Source organism: Prinia subflava, chromosome 6 (genome assembly GCF_021018805.1).
Source record: "Prinia subflava isolate CZ2003 ecotype Zambia chromosome 6, Cam_Psub_1.2, whole genome shotgun sequence".
Classification (NCBI taxonomy): domain Eukaryota; kingdom Metazoa; phylum Chordata; class Aves; order Passeriformes; family Cisticolidae; genus Prinia; species Prinia subflava.
In genome coordinates this window covers 29,421,726-29,444,973 of record NC_086252.1, presented here as the reverse complement: position 1 = coordinate 29,444,973, position 23,248 = coordinate 29,421,726, and the positions used below count along the sequence as shown (strand labels likewise).

General features: G+C 41.3%; 1 protein-coding gene across 4 annotated transcripts in view; it reads right to left on the bottom strand.

The window, feature by feature from the left end:
- KALRN (kalirin RhoGEF kinase) overlaps positions 1 to 23,248 on the bottom strand; it is a 467,474-nt gene that overhangs the window by 210,926 nt on the left and 233,300 nt on the right. For all 4 annotated transcript variants that reach the window (XM_063400879.1, XM_063400874.1, XM_063400877.1 and 1 more), the window contains exon 10: positions 4,179 to 4,301. In XM_063400879.1, the coding sequence (XP_063256949.1) occupies positions 4,179 to 4,301 (123 nt within the window). The remainder of the gene's footprint in view (positions 1 to 4,178; positions 4,302 to 23,248) is intronic.

Here is a 23,248-nt window from a genome sequence, read left to right as displayed (position 1 = left end):
TGAAGTGCTGGGAGGCTTTTCCGACTGGAAGGCAGGGTGTTTTCAGGATAAAAACCCTGAATGAGGAAAAGTTACAGAGCCTAAAATGAAATTATCTTTTGATTTACAACAATAACCGGCTGGACTACAGTTATTTGATTTGCAAAAAATAATTCCAGCCAAGCAAAGAGGCCAAACACTGCAGCTACATCCAGAGTGATATTCCTTTGGTGATGTCTCGATAATGCCTGGCTACAGAATTTCAGTGCAGGGCGGGCGCTGTGCTGTGCCCAGGCTGGCACTTTCACGGTGGCAGCCTGCGAGCAGCACCAGCGCTGGCTGAGAAACGGCTGCAGGTATACACAAGATAACAACCTCCCTCCCAGGAGCTCGGGCTTTTTAATCCAAATTCAAACATTTGCCATCTGTGCGTTCCATGTAGCATAAATACAGTCAGAAAAATTGCCAGGGCTTTGTCTAAACAGCAGTTATGAGAGAAGGAGACCCCAAATCACATTTCCTATTGCCCACAACACAGTGCTGTAAAATTACTGACATTTTCCAAGCACAGCTGTATTCAGGAATGGGATCTATTTGGGCCATGCCTGATTGAATCATTACATCCAGATTTATCAACCTGCAGTTTCTAATCAGACAGAGAGGGAGAATGTTCCACCTCTCAATAGTGCAGTGGCAGGTCAGTCAATCAGCATTTCTCAGCACAGCAATGCCAGACACGAGACTCTGGTTTATACACAGTAAGGAAAACCAGGAATGTTTTGCCCCCTGTTAAAAATGTCAAGAAGACTCCTGAAAATTGGTTCTAGTCTGACCTTTGCAAATACCCTCCTGAAACAGCAAGAGATAAGAACGAATGTATCAGAGAAAAAAAAAAAAAAAAGGTGGATTTTTGAGTATAAATTTATTCTGTATGGCAGACTAAGCTTTTTTATCAGAGAACTGCCATTAGGAAATAGTATTGCTTATATTGCCAAACTTACCAGGAGAGTCAGGAGAACACTTTTTGTATTGTTGTTTGGTTTTTTTAAGAAAACAAGCATTACCCTTTTTATTGCCATTAAAGCTAGTAATTAACATCCTGATGAGGGGAAAGGGCAAATTCAACAATTTCTTAGGATGGTGGCATATCTGCTTTATTACACGGTTGTATTGGGAAAAAGTCCAGCCAGTTATCCACCCCAGCCATGGCAAAGATGTTTGCTAGCTTAAGAAAAATAACAACTATTTAAACTTAGAGTTAATTTCCAACCAACTGTAAAGTCTTAAGCATCAAGAAGGAAGTTAGGAAGACTAAAAATTAGTCATAATCAAAGTAGAGAGGAGATTTATTCCCCAGCTGTAAAATCAACCCCACTAGAAGCTTCTGCAAGAGAATTCCAGATGTGATAAATTTATGGACTCTCCCCTTACCCCATTACTCTGACCAAAGCAAAGAGTATTGTATTCCCAAGTCCTTGACCTCAGATAAAGCTGAGATTCCTCTCCCTACCCCTCACTGCGCGTCCCTATGTCCATTTGCCAGCACCACATTCCAGTGTCACACTGCAGACAGGCCTCATAAATCAGCAATGATAACCTCATGGAATGCACCAGAGCAAAGGGTTCCTGTCAAAGCCCTTGGGAAGGAACCAGGTTCACCTTCTGTCAATTATTTGTAATTGGGATGCACCATAAACTTCACGTTCACGAAGTCCAGGCAGAGCAAGGAGACGCTCAGTGATTCTGCCCATCACTGTCAAGGAATCAGAGGAACTCCAGAGGTCCTATAAGCTCGTAAAAAGACTTCTTTCCTCTGCATCCCTCTTTGAATCACCCACCTTCATTTGAGCACATGTGGTCACCCAGTGAACAGGATCCATTTGCTCTGAGTTTGTCGTTGTGAAGTGAAAGGAAACGTGTCTGCAGTTACAGAGAGGTGCTGACTGGTACAGAAGGAGGCCCAGCAGGGAGGTCAGGAAAGTCTTCAGCACAGAATTATATTCTGACTTACCCTGGTACCTACAGGTGCAAACTGCTCACTGTAAGGTTCCTCAGCCCTGATGGGGGCATGGATCTCCAAATGCCATCAGCCCATGGAGCAAGCCTTCGTGAGCTGTTGTTTCCATGTGCAGACAGGTACACGGCTTGCTCTCATCTCTATTGTCAGGACCCTGTTATTTTTCTGACTCTTCTCACCTGTTCTTAATTTGTTTCCTACATCTCCAGTTAAGTAATACTCAGAGAGAAGGTAGAAAAAATGCTGACTATGATCCAGAAAATGTGAGATGTAACAGATATTATGAAGATAATGTATCAGAGGAGGGGGATTTAGAAAATATTAATGACACAAAGAACATGAAGTCACCTCGTTTGAGCTCCTGTATATCACATGATCCTAATTTTCATTTGCCAGCCCATCCAATAACAGCTGAGTCGAGCACTCATTCTGGAAAGGACCCTAATATTGATTTTAGGATGAAAACTAACACTAACTTGTGCTTTTGGGTGAGCTCTTCCAGAACTATGGTTTGCAACCCCCAGCCTAAAATCCATTTTAATAAATGTGTGGAAATTTAAGTTTTTAGAAATTCAAGCCTATTACGAGAAAGATTAAATCCACAAGTGGTTCCATGAAATTTTAGAAAGCCACCAATGCAGAACTGCTGATTTCAGGCTGTGAGATTTGTCAATGCTATGTAAGGATTTCCCATCACAGCTGAGTGGTAACACTGAAATTCATTAGCAAGCCAAGCAATGGGATACTCCATCAAGAGCTGAAAATCTAATAAAAAGAAGGATGTTGGTAATTTGAATTTCCAACAACATTGATTGGAAAATATTTTCAAGGGATTGGTGAATTAGAATAGCATTTGCAGAATTAAATATGTTGAACATGGTTAAGAGGAACATAGGAGAAGACATGACAACATTCCACAGATTTTTCAGGGTTGTTAATTCATTCCATTTCCTGGGATTTATCCCCTTAAGAGAGATAAATAAGACTGCAAGGATATAAACAAGGGAATAATAGTAAAAAAAGAGATTGAGAGAAATATAAATTCATTATGAGGGAAAGGAGAAAAAATATCTCATCAGTAGCTGCCATCAGGTGAAATATTTTCCCTGAGGAAACAGTGAAAGAGGTATGTCCCTGTTACTGGAAATATCTAAAACTAAACTAGGCCAGCACGTGGGAAAGGTTTCTCAGAAAACCAAAACTAAAATCTAGTAAATTTTTATCTTATGCCACATTGAAACATTTGTGCAATAACCTGCCCTGTGTGCATCAGGAGGACAAAGCATCTGATACATTCTGCTTTACACAGATCAATCAGGAATTTATCCAAAATACCCAAAGGAGAAGTGTCTTTACAGATTATCAGTTACAGGTAGGAGATGTTTCAAATCTACCCCAAAATGGTGTAACATGATCTGACAGTCAGAGCTTAGACTGGGTAATTTCTGACCATGGATACTTAGGGGGAAAACAACAACAACAAAAAATCTATTTCAATCCATGGAAGAACTTACAAAAAGTCTTCTTTCTTTTAAATTCTGTAAATAAGGACAGGATGTATGTTTAAACATCTACTCTGACTCCACTTCAAGGAATAGCTGTAGGATTTTAGCTTCATACCAAATTCCTGAAAAAATCTTGCTTACATTTTCCTATGAGGAAAATGAATAACAATAGCAATAACAAATTCTAACTGTAATTATTGCCTCTCAGTCCAAAATAAAACAAACCCTTCCACATAATGCACTGAAGGATGGAAAGGGCACTTGTCTTTATTACAAACTCTGGTGTTTCTCCTCCTTCTTGACTACTGCTTCCCACCTTATGCTCAAGGCCCTCAGTCTCCATCGAGGAGTTAGGATTGATTTTTCCATCACTCTCCCTCATAACCATTCTCCTCTCTGTCCCAACAGAAAGTGCTGCTTTCCCGTAAGCTGCTTGTAATTTCTCATGGGCCTTGAGACCTTTCATTGGCCCAGTGTGGTGATTTTCTGACTGTAAGTCCTGCCACCACCCTGCTCTGCAGTGTGCACCCTGAGTTCCCCACCTCGGAGACAGAACCCTGGGCAGCTCCAAATGACTGAAGAGAGCAGCATGGCCCAAAGCAGTGACAGCTTTTTCTGAATATGCAAAAGGAGTGACAAAAATGAAGCCAGCAGAAGTGTCTGGTTCAGACTCTTACCTGTGCTACCTCTTCAAAGTCATCGTGTCTTTTCTGCAGCGCACGTGCTCTGTGGAGAGACTTCCCCACTCCTGTGTGTTTGCTCAGAAAGGCTTCCCCGTGATTTTCAATCCAGTCCAGGACCTGCCAGGAAGGAAGAACATCCAGTTACATCTCCTGTCTCCTGTGAGGCTGAGGATGGAACAGCTGCAGAGGAATGCCTTGTGCTTGCTGCAGCTGAACACAAGCAGCTCTGTCAAAATCCATTCTAACCTGAGAGAAGATAAATGCTCCTGGATGCTACTGCTAAATTAGGTTTATTGAATTTTTGCTATTCAATTTATTTTGAAGTGTAGCTTAGTTATTGGAGCCTGGCAGATATGAAATATTTGCTTTCACATAGATAACTTTTGGGGAAAGAGAATCAGAAATCTGGAATCTTTTACAGGAAGTAGCCTCCTCTGATGAGCTTGTGTAAACTGCAAAACAGCAACAGCTGATTCCACATCTCAATGTGAGAAGTAGTCCAAAAGCACAGTGGATGGATCAATTAAAATCTATTTTATGTGGAGAGAAAGCATTATCAGAGTTACTGGAATTAAAAGGTTAACAAACCTCACTGCAGACCAGAAAATATTGACAATGCAAACCCTCCAATTCTTCCACATTCTTCTATTGGGTTCCAAATCTAACTGATCCCTATATATTTCCTTATATCAGAAAGCTGATCCTTTCCCTATGGAAAAGTAGGATGACAAATCTGATCCTCTAAGAGTTACAGAGGATTCTCTTATAAAAGTATGTTAACTGTATATGCAGCACCCATGTGGAGTTTCTTCTCACAATAACACTGATAGTAAAATTTAGATCAAATCTCTTTGGGGTCTTCTACAAGCTGGAAGAAAACCCCAAACTTGACAATAAAAGGTTGGGAAATTTCAGAATTACATTGACACTCTTTCTCCATCTCTTTCCAATACACAGAAGCTAAATAGCTAATACACTTGAGCAGCACCAAAACTGTAACAGGTGGGACTTCCTCATCTCCTCAAGGGCACAATTACACACCCAACAAAACCAGCAGCAAACCCAGGTCACCGAGAAAATGAAATAAAACTCAGTACAGCTACAGCAGGCTGACTGTGCCAGCTATTACAGTCATTACACGGCTGGATAACCACAAGATTCAAAATGCTACCTGGAGGAGGAGCAGCCCCAACTGTCCCTGTAGAACGATCTGTGAAATGTTCAAATAACAACAGCGGCAATTCAGACAGGTTTCATCTGAGCACTGGGAAGGAGGTGTTTGCAGAGAGCCACTTCCAGAGCCCTTTCCACGCTCCTTTTTGCTGAGGATCAAACTCCTGCCTGGGGAAGCCCACAGCCTACAGCACAGCTAAACTGGCAAAGCAAATCCTGCCCAGGTCAGGGAAAAACACACTTGAGAGGCCACTGGCAGGGAATGCTGCTGGTTTGTGTGGGATACCCTAGGGAAACACGGGAAGAAAGAGATGGAAGAATGGTTTGAGAGGGAAAAGGTTGAAGAAGCAATCAGGCAATAATTTAGAAAATTCCGGGATGATAATTGCTCTTCCTCTAGGCTAATTTGTATGACGGGAATATGGCAAGATGATTGCATTAGTGCAGTTAAGGTCAAGTCTTTTAAAAACCTTAAAAAAGTTAATTTAATTTTTAAATAATAATTAAAAACCAAAGCAATGGGGCTCTATTTTAAAAGGGAAAACAGTCATTTCAAGGCTGCACTTTGAAAATGAAGTCTCTTTCTGTAGGTATCTTTCCTAATCAGGAAATTGAAAACTAAGAAACATCTCATAACTTTATCCAATTTAAATCAAAATCTCCTTAGGAACCAATTCTTTCCCAGCAAATCCTCATGATCTGCACCCATTTTAAATGAACGCAAAATGTCAAAAGAGTAGTAAATCCATTACCTAAAGGAACTATGTCTGCTCTTGAAGGTAGTTGAAAAACCTCTGTATTTTCACATCTTTTAAGCTGTATTTCTTTTAGCAGAAATGAATGAAGATGAAATGAGGATGGCTTGGGTAAGAATCACAGTATCATTAAAGTCAGAATGGAACTCGATCATTGACTCCAACACAGCACTGCCAAGCCCACCACTACACCAGGTCCTTTAAATGCCTCCAGGGATGGTGACTCCACCCTTTCCCAGGCAGCCTGAACACCGAGTTTTGCTCAAACACAGCAGTCACTGACTGTACACTATTGGAGTGTTTAGGAGAGCTCTTTCTTGAGAAAGGAATGAAGAAGTATCAAAATTCATAATTCTTGTTCAGTCTTCAGACTACTTCAGACTACTTCAGGCTACTGCTTCAGACAGCAGTCACTCCCCTCGTGCAGCAGGGAGAGAGGAGAAGTGAGCAGTGATGAAGATGCAGCGTGTGGTCCCAGCGGTGACAGAGCTCCCCAATTTCTGCATCTGACCCGGGACATGTGGAACAGTTCCTCTGCTCCTGGGTGAGGTGACCCACGGAGGTGCCCTGGCCAAGGCAATCATTAATCCCTGCTACCCTCAGACCCGCTGGTGTTGCCATAGTGACTCTTAAAACTAGGTTATCCTGAAAGCTGAAAATAAATTACACCATTTTACACTTCAAACAGCTAAGAGTCAGATCTTGATCTCAAAACAGTACAAACCTGGTATAACTCAAAGGGGTTAGCTTAACTCTTTGGTAACACAGTTGTAATAAATTCCAGAGCAATTCCACCTAATTTATTCAGCTTTAAATGAGGCCCCATTTCAAATAGGTGCATAAGCACTGCCTAACTTTAAACACATGGATAAAGCCTCTAAAACTGTGCAGTGAAAGGCAGCCAGGCAGTATCAAGCTGCCACTATGGGCACTTTCTTGTTTGCTCCTGAGACACTATGGGCTAACTAAATTCTGGTGAGATAGCAGGAATTCATCTGGCTCTTCAGAATTCACGAGAATCCAACCTTATCTTCACTTTTTCTGTAGCTGCAATTATGAATACACAGGAGCTCCAAGGCTCTGCATGTCTGACACTCTTATTCCAGAAGCTCTGCCTTTGCCAGGCCCACTTTGTGTAACCAAGAAATGCAGTTAAAAAGTTCATGTTTCAGATCATACTTTACGTCCAAAGCTTATTATAAAGGTTTTGTTCCACTGCACAGCAACAAAATCCAATCTTTTCTGTCAAAGCCCTTCGAAACTGTACAAGCCTAGTTAGTAACACATGCTGGGTGTACCAGATTTTGCAAATACAAGACAGAATCTCTTGATACTGCATTTTCTTCAAGCAGAACTAGAAGCTACTCATCGTATCTGCGTTTATGAACAACACAGTTAAAAAAAGTTGTGCTCTAACAAACCACTCCTTTATTGGGAAGCAAAAGTGCCTTTAAGAGATCCTCTGCACATTTGCCAGGGAGAACTCTGACAGGAGAGGCAGCAGCCACTTCTATCCACTGGAATTCCATCTAGTGGATAATGCTGTTTGTGCAGGATGGCACAGCCAGCCCAACCCCTGGCCTGCTACCAGGCCCTCCAGGAGAACTCGGTGTCAGCAACAGCACCAGGGAAGACAGAACAAACACTGAGGATCAGAAGAAGAACAAAATGAAAAATCCCCTCTAACTCATTTCAACTCAAGGAGACTTAAGAAATACTAATCCTCTGTAATGAATAAAATGCACACACAGTCTGATTTAAATCAGTTTCTTTTTGTATTCCAAATCATTGCTGAAAATAGATTCCTTTTCCCTATTATCCCTGGCCCTGTCACAGCAGGGTAATGTCAAGTAAAGGTCTAGCTGAGAAAATACACTGAAATACAAAGGAACTTATCCTCTGGCTTTTCCTGCTATTATTAATGGTTTATAATAGAACCCAAAACAAAACTCAGTCATTCTCATCTGTGATTTCTACCTCCTAATAAAAACTGAGCTCCCTTTTTCACTTCTTTCTTCATTATAAATTTATGTTGGGGGCACAATAAAATATTGTTACAAAACCTTTTAAAGATGGGGATCACACCTCTTGTTTGAACCAGAAAAGTCAACTTTAGCTCCCATGAAATGATTTTTATAGAGGCATCTATATCTGGCTCAAAAACTCAGATCTTTTTCCCACCAAAACCACAGTGAAGTTTCAACCACCTTCAGCAAACACGGATCAGCAAAGGCCCCATGTTTGTCAAGTTAAGAGGCAGGAATTAGTTGTGCATCCAGCAGGATCTGAGCCTCTGGACACACACAGAGCTCAACACCCTGTTCCATTTTCCATGTGGCAGTGTTTGACCATGTGCAGATCCCAGGCTGCTGTGCACAGCTTGAAGCAGGTGAGTGCAGCCCCCATGTGCAGGCACAGCCCTGCTGATGCAGCTCAGCAGCCCCAGGGCCTTTCTCTGCTCGCTGCCTTTGTCAAATAGATCAAATCATGAAAGAGTTTCAAGAAGTAAGTACAAAGCAACAAGGATTTCATATCAACAGTAGAAAGGAATCGGAGTGATTTGGTTCAATGCCCAGCATGGCAGTTCAGCAAATGACTCAACGTCCCTGCCTCCATTCACTTTTCTAAAATTACATTAATCACATTTACAGTTGAAAAAAGCAAGGCTGACAGAGAAAGTGGAAAGAAAGCTGCCTTCCACTTTAAGTTTTTGCAGCCTCTGGAAATATGTGGTTCCAAATTTGGTTGGGGATTCTAGGAACCTTTTCCACTAAAGGAACACACTGAAATATTATAAATAATGATGGCAGCTGTACAAAAGGGAACAGGCAATGCATTGAAAGGCAGGGCTTTAAAATCAGGTGTAAGCTGCTCCAAAACCACTCTGGTACAAATGCTAATTGCTGAGTGTACACCTATAAATCCTGAAATACCAGAGCTTCATCTGTCCATGCAGCAATGATTAATTCATCTTCAGAAAATAATACAGCCAGACTACCAAGCTCTTCTGTATTTAATTCAGCTTGGACTCTAAGTAATAAGAGTCACTTATTTCAAACTGTCTTAAGACACGGTGTAGCCCACTATTACCAGACAAGCAATCTGAGGTTTCAGAGGGGTTTTTTGGGCATGTTTGTTTGTTTGTTTGAAGGCAGAAGTGAGTGAACAGAGCTACACCCATTAACATAGTCTGAAGACTGGACAAGAAGGATGAATTTTGATACTTCAATCCTTTCTCAAGAAAGAGTTTTCTTAAAACACTACAATAGGCAATGTTCCCTAAAGTCAGCTAAAATTTTTTGACCACCATTTTGCCTTTCCTTTTCACCACAACTCCTCTGTGTGGTGTGTGTGGACTCAGCTGTGCCTGGGTCTCTTTTAAAAGTCAGAGAACTAATGTAGCTGCTATTAAGTAGGAGTTCTTAATCACTCCCTGCTTTTGCTCTCTAATTGTAGCTATTCCAAATACCACGACATAATTAAAGAGGTCTTTTCAAAAGAAAAAACATACAGTCCCATTTACCCTTGGAGGGAAAAATAACCTTACAGACCTATCAGTATTTTGCTGCATATTGCAACTAAATTAACAAGGAGAATTAAATGCAGATCCAATTAAAACATTTTTTATAATTTCCTTTATTCCCTTGTCTACATTCAACCAAAAAAAGAAGTCCCTATGAAGTCAGATTGTATGTGTTTTTATGAGCTTCCTGGACATTATGTGAAAATTTCACCTCTGTACAATTTTTCATTTTCCAATAAAAACCTAACCTTTGTAGTTTAAAGCCCCACTAGTTTGTCAAAACAGAGCATCGATGTTCTGTTCCTTGCAGCAGGGGCAGCCTCACAAGGCACAGCTGACCCTGCTGAACACATCTGAGTAAACGACATCACTGCTGAGATTGGGTCCAGAGGAGTGTCAGGAAAGTCCTAGATATTACAAAATTACACGTGTACAGTCTTATTCACACTTCTCACTGCTTCTAGCACCCACAGATGTCCTACAAGCCCATCTGGAAACAGCTCTGTGGGTGTTTATCCAGAGAAGATGGTCCCTGCAGCAGGATCCTTGTCCATCAACAGCTTCTGCAGTGGAAAACACCACAGAATAACAACTCCCCCAGCAACCCCCTTCTTAGGAGTTTCTATTGCAAAAACATGCAAACTGGTTATGGAAGGGCTGCAGGCTTCACAGCATGACTAAGTGAAGACAGCCTAAATATCTCCCACAGCAATGGACTGCACACCAGCGAGACTGTTCACAACTTTTCTAGCAGAGGCTCAGAAGCTCATGGGGACTTGCTGCAGCATTTCTCTGCCATTCCCCACTCACCTCCAAGAACTTGCACTTTATTGTAGACCTACAGACCTGGGCAATAGCCGCAATTACTCATGTGCTCCCAGATAAGCCCCCCTCCATGGGCAGCACGGCTGCTCCCCTCGTGCGATGGTGAGGGACATGCTGCTCCCACAGAGCTGCTCCACCTGAACTCCTTCCCTTCTCACAGGCTTACATGGCAAAAATAATCTTGTGTCTGCTTGCTGCAGATAGCTACTACGTACTTGTACAGTTCTTCACATCCATAGAAGTATCATGATGGTTTGAAACTGATATGAGTTTGGAGAAGAGTGAGGATGCACTGTATTATGGTCCCGTGCACCTTCTTGTAAAGAAAAGAGGTGGTCCCAGCTCTAGTAATTAGCAAAATGTAGGATTTAGTGTTGTCTCTCTTGGAAACAGCACGTTCAGTTCCAGGCTCTGGCTGAGCTGGCAGAGGTGGTGTAGGCTGGGTATTTTGAGAGCAAGACTTGTCCCTTTCCTCTGGGCATTGCCTGAGGTCAGGCAGCCCCAGGCTGCTCCTTCCCTAAATGCCATCATCTGGGATGTGAGCTACCCAAAAGGGAGTGGGAACATGCACCACATCTCTCTTACCCTCAGAAGGAACTTCTTTCAATTTAACATTGCTTTCCTTTGGTAAAGTTCACATTCATCAAACGTACCCCACTTATCTTTCATTTTCTCGATTAAATATTTTACTTCATAAAATTTGGCAATGCCTTTCTAAAAACATTCCAAGTAAGAGAACAATAGACAGACAAATGAAGAACTAATGTTTCTTCCTTAATGCCTGGACTGTTACTAATGTTCCCAGATTATTGTTTTTAAGGAAATCAAGAAAAGAAAAAACATATCTTCCAGTTAAAAACCTTGTTGTATTCTTTAAATGTTGAACTTCTTTTAGACAAAATTTCAAAGCTGAGTGTAGGTGGAGAAGCTATAAATAACCCCATTTGTGCATGTTCCTTCTGTACAAGACACAGAAAATGTGCTCTGCATCACCACAGAAAGATGCTGCTGTGCTCTGCATGAAGCTTCTCCAGGCTGACAGGTAGATGATTTCTTTTGCAGTTATACTCCAGTGCTGCTGTTTGTGAGCCTGTTCTGCAGCTCTCAGCAAGCATACCTGGCACTTAGCTGCAGGGTAATCAATTAGCAATACAATTAATCAAGTCTGTCATACTATGAAAAATTATAATAATCAGAAATTCAGAAACATTTTCTTACTTAGGGCACTTTTGGTTATTGCTCTCCATGGCGCTAGTTAGAACAGTGATTCTGCCCTTCCGAGATGAAGACATTTTTCCCAGGTTTCCCTTCCTTGTCCCATATTTGTCCTTTCACATCATTTTTCCAGATGCAGCTGCTGGGTCAGACACGGCTGTGGCCAGCTCTAGTCTAGGTCTGGCTCCCCCCATCTGGGCTGTTTGCTTGGACATAATCAGAGTTTTCTGAAAGAATGTCCCACAGCTCAAGAGGATGGGAAGAATATTGTCCCAGGCAGAGTAAGCATTGAAGCAAAGGCAACCTGAAAAGCTCTTGATTTTTTGCTCAAGCAAATCTCCATTTCATTTTCTTCTATGGTTGTTTCCACCACTTCAGCTTATGCTTTGAAATTCCCAGGAAGAGAAACACTGGACCATGCTCAGTGTTTGGTTTCCTCCTCACGTGCACCTACATAGGGGATCTCTACATCTCTTTACAACCAACAGATAAAACAATATCCTAATTATTAGAAACTTCTTCTACTTTAACAATGCTCAGACTCTGCTGTGACCATGTGCAGTTAAAGTTTTAGTAATTCCTCAAATAATTATTTGACATCTTGTGTTTCCTCCTACCTGTAGTAACTCTCTGTTCTGCTTCTCTGGCACCACACCAACAGAAAAACAGCATTTGCAGCCCTGACAGAAAGTGGAGACATGCACGGGACTCAGCTGATCGAGATTTCTAAGATCTTGACCCCCAAGTTGTTGCTACTAGTACCAGCTGTCATCACAGCTAATTTTCATGTTTGTGAACACAGCAGTACAGTGCTGATTTTCACGTTTTTGATGAAAAGCTTTCTGATCCTACAGAGAAATTTGTGCATTTCAAACTGTGACCTTTCATGGCTTGTGAAGTATTTGCCTTGCATTTGTTGTTTTTTTGTTTTTGTTTTTTGTTTTTTCTTGTGTCCAAAATATAGAAGGACCCCTTGAAGGACCTGTATAGCAGGTGTGCAGGAGGGAAAAGAGAAGCTACATGAGCTCTTCAGAAAAGCACATTATTCTTAAATGTGTAAATAGAGCAACTGATTTGAACTCTGCCAATGACAGATGTGTCTATGGGTTTCAAGAGGAGAAACAAAACTAAACTAAAAGAAAGTGGATAAAGATTTAGAAAAAAAACCACAACTGTTCTTCACAGTTCCAACACAGATTTGCTGTATGGTCCCTTTCAGAGGCCCAGTTTGTAAAACAAAGGAAGAAATTCTCTGTCAGATAAATGCCAGAGTAGGATAACAGTATCATACTGCTATCACAAAATGTACATTTTGATAGTATTAACCCATTGAAAGCTGTTACTAGTTTAAACAAGATATTTAAAGGTAAGTAACAACTAGAAAAGGTAGAGAAAGCAAAGAGGAGCTTTGCAACAGAGTATCTTTAATGCAAGTGCTGTGTTCTAGGCCCTAGACAAGCACTCAGGCACTCTCCACTGTTTGAGTCACCTACTGCACCACAGAGGAAACTGCTGATTGATACTGAGTATTGAATAAAGGATACTGAATAAAGCCCTGCTTTGGGTTCCCAGGGGAGCAGATGATTTAATCATCCAGGTTTAGAAAGGCTTACAATCACAGCATACAGCAGAGGTTTAGTAAGAGAACAAATCCCAGCTGGGTCAAATGGGTCTAGGTAGTCGTGTGGCAGTAACAGAAAAAACTCACCAGGATGGCAAATGCAGCACTGCAGTGGCCTTAAACCCCCCTGCCAGGAACAGAGCCCTTGGGGGCTGAGCATCCTGCCAACAGCTAGGAAAACACAACCTTTCTCCATGGGGCTCTGGCCTGATCAGAAACTGGAGGTAAAATATGGGAGTGCAGACCATGTGGGGAAGAAGCAGGAGAGAAGAAGAGAAGAACAGGGCAGGGGCTGAGTTGCTGTGCTGTGTGAGAAGCTTTGCCTGGAGCACACAGACCCTGCTGAGCTGGGCACTGCCTAGGCCAGACACAGCAGGGCAAAACAAAAACCTGGGATGTTTATATCCTTGTGTGGTCTCCTGCTGGTTCTTCCACATGTCACAGAGAAAAGGATCCTGTGGGGGTTTCAAAGGCTGAAAGGCCAGTGACCTTACAGATCACCAGAGAAGGCCAGGGATAAGGGCAGTGGGGAGCTGTTTGTCAGTGGATAGCCCAGGTTCGCATGGCAGACAGGAAATGCAAAAATAAACTCGAATATATGGGCAAAAAGGATCAGATTTAGGAAAATCCTTTTCAGCAAGGAACAGCCTTGAGCTGTTTAGAGAAAAGAGGAGACTCCTCAATGATTCCAGGAGTGAGACTCATGATCAGAATAAAGGGCAGAAGTGTTTGGGGACTTTCCCTATGAGCACCTTTTTAAAGAAAATATCAATTTTCTGCAAACTGTGAAAATCTTTCTTGTTTTCCTTCTAGTTTGATGGCTCCAGAGCTACAGCACCCCCTTATCCTGAACTTCCTTCTCTTGTTGTTTCCTAACACCTTGTGGGCTTTGAAAACCTGAGGAGGTAAGCAAGCAGGAACCGTACCCAAAATACATTTTGATTGTTTAAAGTTACTTTTTTGTTGGAGGAACAAGGAAAATAGTAATACAAAAAAATTTCATTTCGTGGTTTCCCTCCCCCCCACAACTTCTCCTCCTTATTTGGGAAAGGAACCATCTGAAGGTCAGAATGTTTTATATGTTGCTGAAGCCAAAAATAAAAGTAATATTCTCCATTCCTCAATACACGTTCCATCTAAAAAAAATCCAAAAGGAAAAATAACAATTCAAGAACTTTCAAAAAAAAAGGAGTGGAAAGGTGAAAGACCAGTGGATAGACCTGAAATGTGTTTGGTTTGCATATTTTCACATTTGAAAGACATTTTTGTTAAAGGGAACCATAGTGTAACATAAAAGAAGTTTATAGCTGTAACAGTATACAGGAGCTGGAGCCAAGCAGTTCTGTCTAAATGTGCCTGAAGGGTTACCCCAGCCTAGGCAATAGCTTCCAGAGCACAGTCCAGGTTACAGCTTCTAAAAACAAGCAAGGAGCTTTGTGCAAGGCTTTCCTGTGAGGAATATGAAACAAAAGAAGTTGCCTAAAAGTCTCCTGCAAGCTAAAACTCCGTGTTTAGTTCAAAATAGCACACAACCTCTCTCCCATGGCAAGAAATACCAGCACTCTTCAGTCAAGCTGGTTTGGTAAGGCAGCCACCAGAACCAGGCACAGCCCACAGGAGATGCTATCAGAGCAAGGAGCTGCTGCAGAGCACAGCCAGGGAAAACAGTTTTGGCATGGAGAAAGGCAGAGCTGTGAGGATGAGCAAGAACCAACGGGAATGACCGGCACAGAGAGGGGCAGGGGGCAGAGACAGCTCAGCCTAAGTTGGCTCTTGCTACCCAGCAAGACTCAATAATCTCAAACCATGAGTGTAATTCATCACAGAGGGGCAAAGTGAGCAACTGGCTGAGCAGCTGTTCTGTGGAGGAAAACATGGGGAAAAGTATTACAGTTATACATTAGGAACTAGCTTTTGTTATGCTCTTTGTTGTCTGGCAAGGGTTTTTTTCTCACATCAATGAAAATGATTTTGTTGGCCATCAGTCAACAGCAATATGAAAGAGGATTGACCACTCTGAGTGACAGGAGAATCATGAAAAAGCTGGGAGGCCATATGAGGAGATAATTGAAAGGAAAGATCAAGGGAAACAAGTGGAGTACAAAAGAATTACTATTTTGGACTCCTAAACCAGTGCCTAAAATAGCACATTTATTTCTTAGCATAACATAACTTTATTTAATTTTTAGATAGTCCCAATAAATCCTATCAGATCTTTCCATAAGGGGTAAAACTGGAGTAGCAATGACTTTGTTGGTTTAGAGCAGGGATTTGTAAATCAGACATCCTGACATGAAAAGTTCTAGTCATGAAGCTTGAAGTGACTTTTGGCAGGTTGCTCAACATCAACCTTTTAGAAAACCCATAATCCTGAAATGAAAAAAACCTTAATAACCAAGAGGCACTATTATTATTGTTACTTCTTAAAGTTACAGGGCAGAAAGTTTTCTGGCATTCCAGTCTACATCTGCTCAAAGACCTTATTTTTCTCCATGTTCTTATGACAATTACTCATTCTAGCCATTGCTTTCAAAAAATATACATATAGCTGGAGAAAACTCTATTTTATTTCTCTTTCTTCACCACTACAACCCTTCTATTTTTGTAGGGCTAATGAGCAACAGACAAGCCCAATTCTCTCTCCTCCTTTGCCATGGCACTAAGAGCCAACGATGCCTTTCAGAAACAATAAACTGCACATTGTATTTGCAGGAATGCTGACACGCAAACAATCCTGGGACAGAAATAGACAATGGGGACATGATGCATAATGACTACAAATTCTGTTTAAGTGTAACATCAAATTTTAGCAGTTTGCTGAGGACTGACTTCCCTGCAGAATTCTGCAAAGCAAATCTGGGCTCAGGAAGACACTGAATGCCCAGCAGAACAGCATCACACCGGATTTGGGCTCCTGCATCCCAATAAATCCCACCCAAGATTAGGTAGTGAACTGAAGGTCTTGTCTGAAGAGCCTACACTATCATTTTTCCCTTACAGTCTGGAGTAAGGGAGGGAAGTATCCAGGTACAATGAGAGCCCTTCTCTGGAGATGCCAGTGTCTCTCTGCTGACTATAAAAGGAGACTCTGCATTAGGCTCCTGACTTGGATGATTCAGTTATGCTTCTAAAGACAGGCAGGATAAATACAGACCATGATCATTACACCTGCCTACAGAGAAGGAACTGCATCTTTATATCGCCTTCTCCATTTCTTCATGCTATGACTTGTTTCCTCTCCATCCACTGAAAGACAGATCCAAATCCTCAATGAGCCAGTATGATTTCAGAGGGTTCCCACAAGAGCTTCTTAGCATAAGAGCCCAAACCTTTGCCATTCAAGAAGCAGCAAAACAGACCATCTGAAAGGAACTAGGTCTTGAAGGACAGACAGTGCTCTAAACAAGAAAAACACTTTTTGACAGACAAAGGATTTTTTTTTCTGTTCCTCCTCTCACTTCAATAGGTTCAGAGATCAAGCTGGCTCATTCAGATTTCTTCAGATCTTATCTCCCAAGACAGCTGTGAAGCTCATCAAAGTGTTCTTGCACTGCTCATACATCAGTGTTAAGTAAACTTCAGCTGGTAACTGAATCTGGCCCCTGGAGTTGGGATATCCCTTGCACTACTGCTCTGTGTATAAATTAAAAAGTGATCATTATTATTTTTTCATCACTGACTCTTTAGGAGCACAAAGAACAATGGTCTGCTTGTCTTAATAACTATGTAAAGGAAGAATAAAGCAAAGGTTGTTTCCAGATAATTTCAAGTTATACTTTAAATCAAATTATGAAGAGGATAGAGTATTGTTAATCAGCAACCCCTAAGGGATTTCCAGAATAAATATCTTTAAACAAAAATTTAAACCTATAGTTCTTTGTGAAGAGTTTTGGCACAAAAATAATACAAGATAATACTGGTCTAAATTTAAGAGCATTGTCAGATATTGAGCTCCCTTTCTCTTATGTGAGTTTGAAGCACGTAAAGCAATTTATTTTTTGGCTGATAGCCTCAGACATCTGAGGTGCTCTTATACCACACAGTGATCAGTGGTTACAGGGTGAAAATGTCCCAGGTTCTGCCTGCACAGAAACACAGAGGTTGCCTCTGTACAAATAGCCACTGTGCCCAGAGAGCAGCATGCCACGACTGCCCCCTCACTCAGAAAGCTCTGTTGCGGCTCTTCAAAGGGAGGATTGTTCAGACAGAGCTATTGGTAAAGAGGGAAAATGCACATTACTTCTTTCAGTTGTGCTCTTTTTCCAAGAACCCTGTTCTGTTTGTGTTGGACAGCCCTGAGGACACTGCCTATAAATGCTCCATGTCTTTGCAAGCTAAAGGAACTAGAGAAACATCCCTATAAAATCACCAGAAACTGAAAGAAATATGTGGGCAATACTCTCCTTCCTAGTCTGGTTCCTTGTGCAGCAAATCCAACACAGCCTGGTCATGGAGTACCAGGGGTTGTGTAGCTGTGCAGAGTGCTCCTACTCTATACTCTGTCATCACCAGAGCTTAGAGAGACATCTACAGTCAGTAAAAATCATCTGAAACTCCTGCATGATCCCATGGCACTGTGGGCTCAAATTAAGGAATGACAGTCCTTTTTAACAGTTCAAAATAAGCCACTAAATCACTCAGCAATGCTTGTTATTGGAGTGGCCATTCCCACTATATTTGCAGGGTCAGCACAAAGAAACCACCACTTTACTTTCAGCACTGGTTACTCATAAGTCCTCCTGAGAAGATGAGCGGGGCCATAGATCTCTTCATTGCCTGGACTCACCGTGCCTGAAAACATTCCCATTCCTTTGGCAGGAACAATAGGAATGGAATGAAAATTGCTGTGAAAAAGCAGTTGACAAAACGTTTTATTGCATGGTCTGTGATGTGGATGGAAGCAAACGGAAAATCCTTTTATTACAATTGTACATCCTTTACTGCATAAAGAATAAAGCAGAGAAGTGCTACATCACAAGTGCCAGAGATGAATGCGAGTTTGGAGACGTGCACATGATATTGTTGGTCCTTTAGAGCTCTGTAGGTAAAAGTTGTGTGGTGTTCTATCAGAATGCTTTGGTGAGATATTCATATCACAAAACCAGTGGCATCACCAACTGCTGGAAGGCCAGGGCTAGTGAGAACAAAGGTATTTATCTCTCAGTCATGGATAACAAAATGTTGTTTTCTCTCCTCTTGTACCCCATTGGGAGAAGGTTGCCAAGAAGTTTTACCAGTATTGATTCCTTTTTCACTATTTTTGGGAGGAAATACAGCAATAATTAGAACCTCTACTCATTATCACTTATGGCTGGTAATGTCACACACATCTTCTAAGCTCAGAGACAGTGTAACAGTAATACTCTGAAAATGTAAACATGTCAGTGACAAACATTAAATGTGTCTCATGACCACATCAATTTACCAAAGGAGTTGTGAAAATTCTCTAGGATGCTTTGAATTGTAATGTTTTAATTAATGACTGACAGTGGGAGCTGTTTACAGGCTAAATTTGTTCAGATGGCACACAGAGCATGTGATGTGTACTTGCAGGGTGATGTGGCTGAAGTCATCTGGTAATAAATATAATCTTGACTTAATTATAATGTTCTTTTTTCTTCCTTAGCAATTGTTTACGAATAAATCTCTTGTTTTACAAGACCCAGTGAATGTATTATTGTAAACAAAGTGTAAAAGCAGATGTATAGTCTCATTTCTTTTGTCTTTGTAACAAACTATGACAAGTTGGAAAACTACAGAATGTTGGAGAACTCTTCACTGCCTTGAAGGGATCAAAACAACCAAGTGTACACATGCAAATGGGGGAGTAATGCACAGACCTAACCCTGTAAAATCTTGTGTGAGAGCTCAATAAAGCATAAACTGCCTCAAATATCCAAGCATTCTTCTGCAAATGGACTACATAGATCACATGTATCACTTGAAGTGTTCAGCATTCTCAGATAGTGTATGGAGACAGACAGATGCTGGCAGGACATTTTTCCGTACAAATGATGTCAGGATCATGCCCTGATCTGTTTTCTCTGCCAGGAAAAGCCAGAGACATTACAAGTTAAAGTGCTTGGTTATGAAGAGACACAGCCTTTCCTCTTCAGTACTCTGCAGTCTCCCACAACAAAGGCAGCTGGTATATGTAATGATATCAGAATGGCCACATGGCCTTTTCATCCATCACCAGAGGCAGATAACCACGTAAGGAAACCAAAACTGTGTCCCTTAATGTATCTGGGCATGAAGCCAACAGAAGGCAAATCCCAAATTCAGAGAAATCAGATGAACCTGACACTAGTTTAGCTTGACCTTCTCAATAACGAAGAGGATTTGAGACATCACTGCAGCTGGAAAGGCAACAGTTCCAGCTTTCTTAGCACTGCCTACTCTCTCACCAGTAAATGTTTGTCAGTGTCATCTGCCACGATGGGCCTGCCCCATTTTGCCGTGCAGAGCCACCACAGCTAACTCAACACTGTTCACAGCCAAGAAACAACCAGCACACACAGCACCTCTACAGACACCCATTTTTCAGCTCCTCTTTTACAGGCAGACATCCCAACCAAAGTGAAGCAAGGAGAAAGGAGCCCCAGCAGAGACCTTCAGAGAATGCTGTGAGTCTGTGGAGAAGCAGGCTGCCTGTGCCAGGAAGACCGAGGATTTCTGTGAGGAGCAGTGAAGGCTGCAGAATGGAACTAACAATGTGACTATTCTGACATGGAAGGGTGCTAAAGTACCGAGTTCAAGGCTTGCCCAGACCACTTCAATATTGCATCAAATGGGTCTCCATTCTCCTTCTGCTTTAACGGGTGTGCTTCACTTGAGTGAGTTTATAGAGCGGAGAATTCAGGTTCAAGAAACTCTTGCCCATGTGAAACAAAGGGGATGGGGAGGCAGTGGGGTGAAGAACAACTTTATAAACTTCCTTCAGCTATTTCTAAGGCAGTTTGATAACATTTCATGCTGCAAGGCTTTTGCTACCCTTGCTGTTTCATGGTGTTGCTGTTCAGGGGCAAAAGGAAATGTAAGAGCGGAGAGATGCCCGCAGAGGCTGGCAGGATAAATTGGGACCTAACAGTGCAAAGCAGTGGAAATGTGAGAAAATATGAGAACAGTTTCAAATCTCTACAGAAATTGAAATGGTGGTAATTTGATGGTAAATAGCCTACAGAAGGGGAAGACCCAGAGCAGAGAGGAGCAAAAGGGAAAAGGTACCAAAAATGGGCTGATGCATCTGCAGCAACTACAAAATAATGGCATGAAAGTCAAAGGGATTTTTCTTCTCCCTTGCAGGACAGAATCTCAGCACCTCCTCCCACAGCTGTGTTCTAAAAGGATCAAACAGCACACTTCTTCCCTATCTGAAACCAGAGAACTTCTAAAAAACAACTAAAGCAATGAAGTATTTTATACACTCAGCAACCCAACATTTTTATAATGATCCTAAATACTTTTGGTGTTAAAAGAGCTTCTTATCAATTCCTGACTGTGTTGAACCTCTGGCAGCTCACAAATTTTCTTAACTGCTGTTGCTTTTGTGTGAATGGTGCTCTATTTCCTGTGAAGGCTGCAAATGCAGTTTCACACCATTTATTTTCTTTCCTTCTTTAAAACACTATACATTCATAACTCAGCACACCATTATTTACCTTGGTTCATAAGTGCAAATGGATGTAATTGTATTAATACATAGATGTAGTAGCAAATAGTCTTGTAAAATGTCTGATGGTGTGAGGTAGTGATTATTTCTAATGATATTTTATGGCATAACATCTCTTACATTAATATTGTAACTTGGCAATCCACAGTGTTTACACTGGTTTTTATACAGCACAGTGTTTATTTCAGTTATGCTGTGACTGCAGGGATTTTGTGCAGTTCAAGCTGAAACCCAGCTAGACTCAGAAGTATTTCGGTGTCAAACCCTGAGAACACAGCCCTGACATGCCATTAGTACGTACAGGAGGTAGTCTTGCCTTGCAAAGGGTGCAGATAATTAGAAATTATATGAATGAGCCCTGTTGAACACATTTCAACCCTCAAATCCAGTTCAAGTGGAACACACCTGGCCTACACAAAACCTTCATCCAGTTAATCAGTTCTGTAAGACCTCTCTGTGCACAGTTGATATTTCAAGCCCAAATACTCAATCCCTCTGACAAGACTAACCAGAGTAGTCAGATAAGGAATTTCTGATCTCTCAGGATCCGTAAGAGTCTCTTCTTGGAGACATCTTTACCAAAATCTAATAATGTTGTTAATAGCAGACTGAGAGGATGCAAAATAATCTTGGAGTCTCTATTAAAACATGCAACCAAACTTGTCCCTGTGAACATCCACGTGTAAGATAAGATTGATGCCCAACAGGTGACGTGACAAGAAAGGATGAACACGTGAAGGAGTGCAAGCTCTGCCACAGAGATCATCTTTCACCAGAACCTTTACTGCACTGGAGAGGGTGAGCCACAGGATATCCCGACAGGGAAAACTGCACCTGTGAGAACCTGTCTAATTCTGAGCTGTGTGACAGGAATCCTCCTTACAGAAACTATGCTGCATCACCACGTTTTTAGAAAACAGAGAAATCTAATAAACTCAGGGCTCTCTTGTCAGGATTTCTTCTCCCACATCTTTTCATTTTAGACTTGAACTTGTGGGAACTCAGTTGAAGGTTATTACATTTTCAGAAGGCAAGAAATTATTATAGATCAATGTTGCTTATGATCAGTGACAATATACAGGTAGACAGCTTCATCTGCCAACCAAAGGGCATTTAACCAAGTAAGCATAATAGGAATTGCATGACAGATACACAGGAGGTGATGAGTTTCAAAAAAAAAGCTCCCGTCAACATACTCAGATATCTTCCTCCTCCTCATGGAATCTACAATTCATATTTCTGTTTAGCTGATAATTTCATTTATGAGTTACAAAGCATTTATCTTGAATAGTACAGATGTTTAGTGAACAGAATGATTCATCTCTTCCTCTCTACTTTCTAAGTAGGACAAAGAGATGCCTCCAATGTGTGCTAGGATGGAAGCATGTCTGGCATTAAGTTGCTGCTCCCAGATAATAACTACCCATTAAGAGAAAAATTTGGGAAGACTGAACTCACACAGAGTAATGCTCTCTAAAGTGATTGTGCTCCAGAGACTCTTACTGCCTGTTTCTTTTGCTCTCACCAAAAGCCACAGTACGTAAAGACCTGCTCCTTTGGAAAACCAGTGACACAGCTTCATTGCCTTGCATGTGTGGGAAGTAAAAGTCTGAATGGATTTCATAAACAAACCTCATAAACAGTTCTACTGAATTCAGAAGATGTAAGAGAGAAAGTTTCGGCTTGGAAAGACTGTGGTATTTAACATCAATATGATCTTAGGTATTCTTCATTCCCTGGGGTGATTTACACAAAAATGTTAGTCTTATTGATGTTAAATAACACAATTAGAAAAAGTATAAAACCATCAGAATTTAAACCCTGTGATTTTTCAGATTTTAGCCCTAAAACTGTATTAACTTCATATAGTTTGCAGGAAGTGTTCTAACTGAATACCAAATACATGCTCTATTTAATATATAGCTTATGAATTTCATTACCATGCAGTATGTTTGCTGACACATAATGAAAGAAAACTTGCTTAAATTAAGCATCTGTTACATTCAGTCCCAGTTTTAATTATATATATGTCATGAATATTTTTGTGGTCTTAGAGGAAAACCTGAGTTGCCAGAGAAATACTGGCAAACTTTTGAAGACTGCCAAAGAAATGATCACAAAGGACACCTACAGCTACAGTTCTGCCTGTGCTGTGCACTCCAGCTACAGCACCACCAGCAGCACAGATTTGCATGTTGAATAAGAGCTGCCTGTCTCCTGTCCTTGTTGGTTCATGTCTGTTTTGCATGTGACAGCTTTGTCACTCTGTCTCTGCCTCAT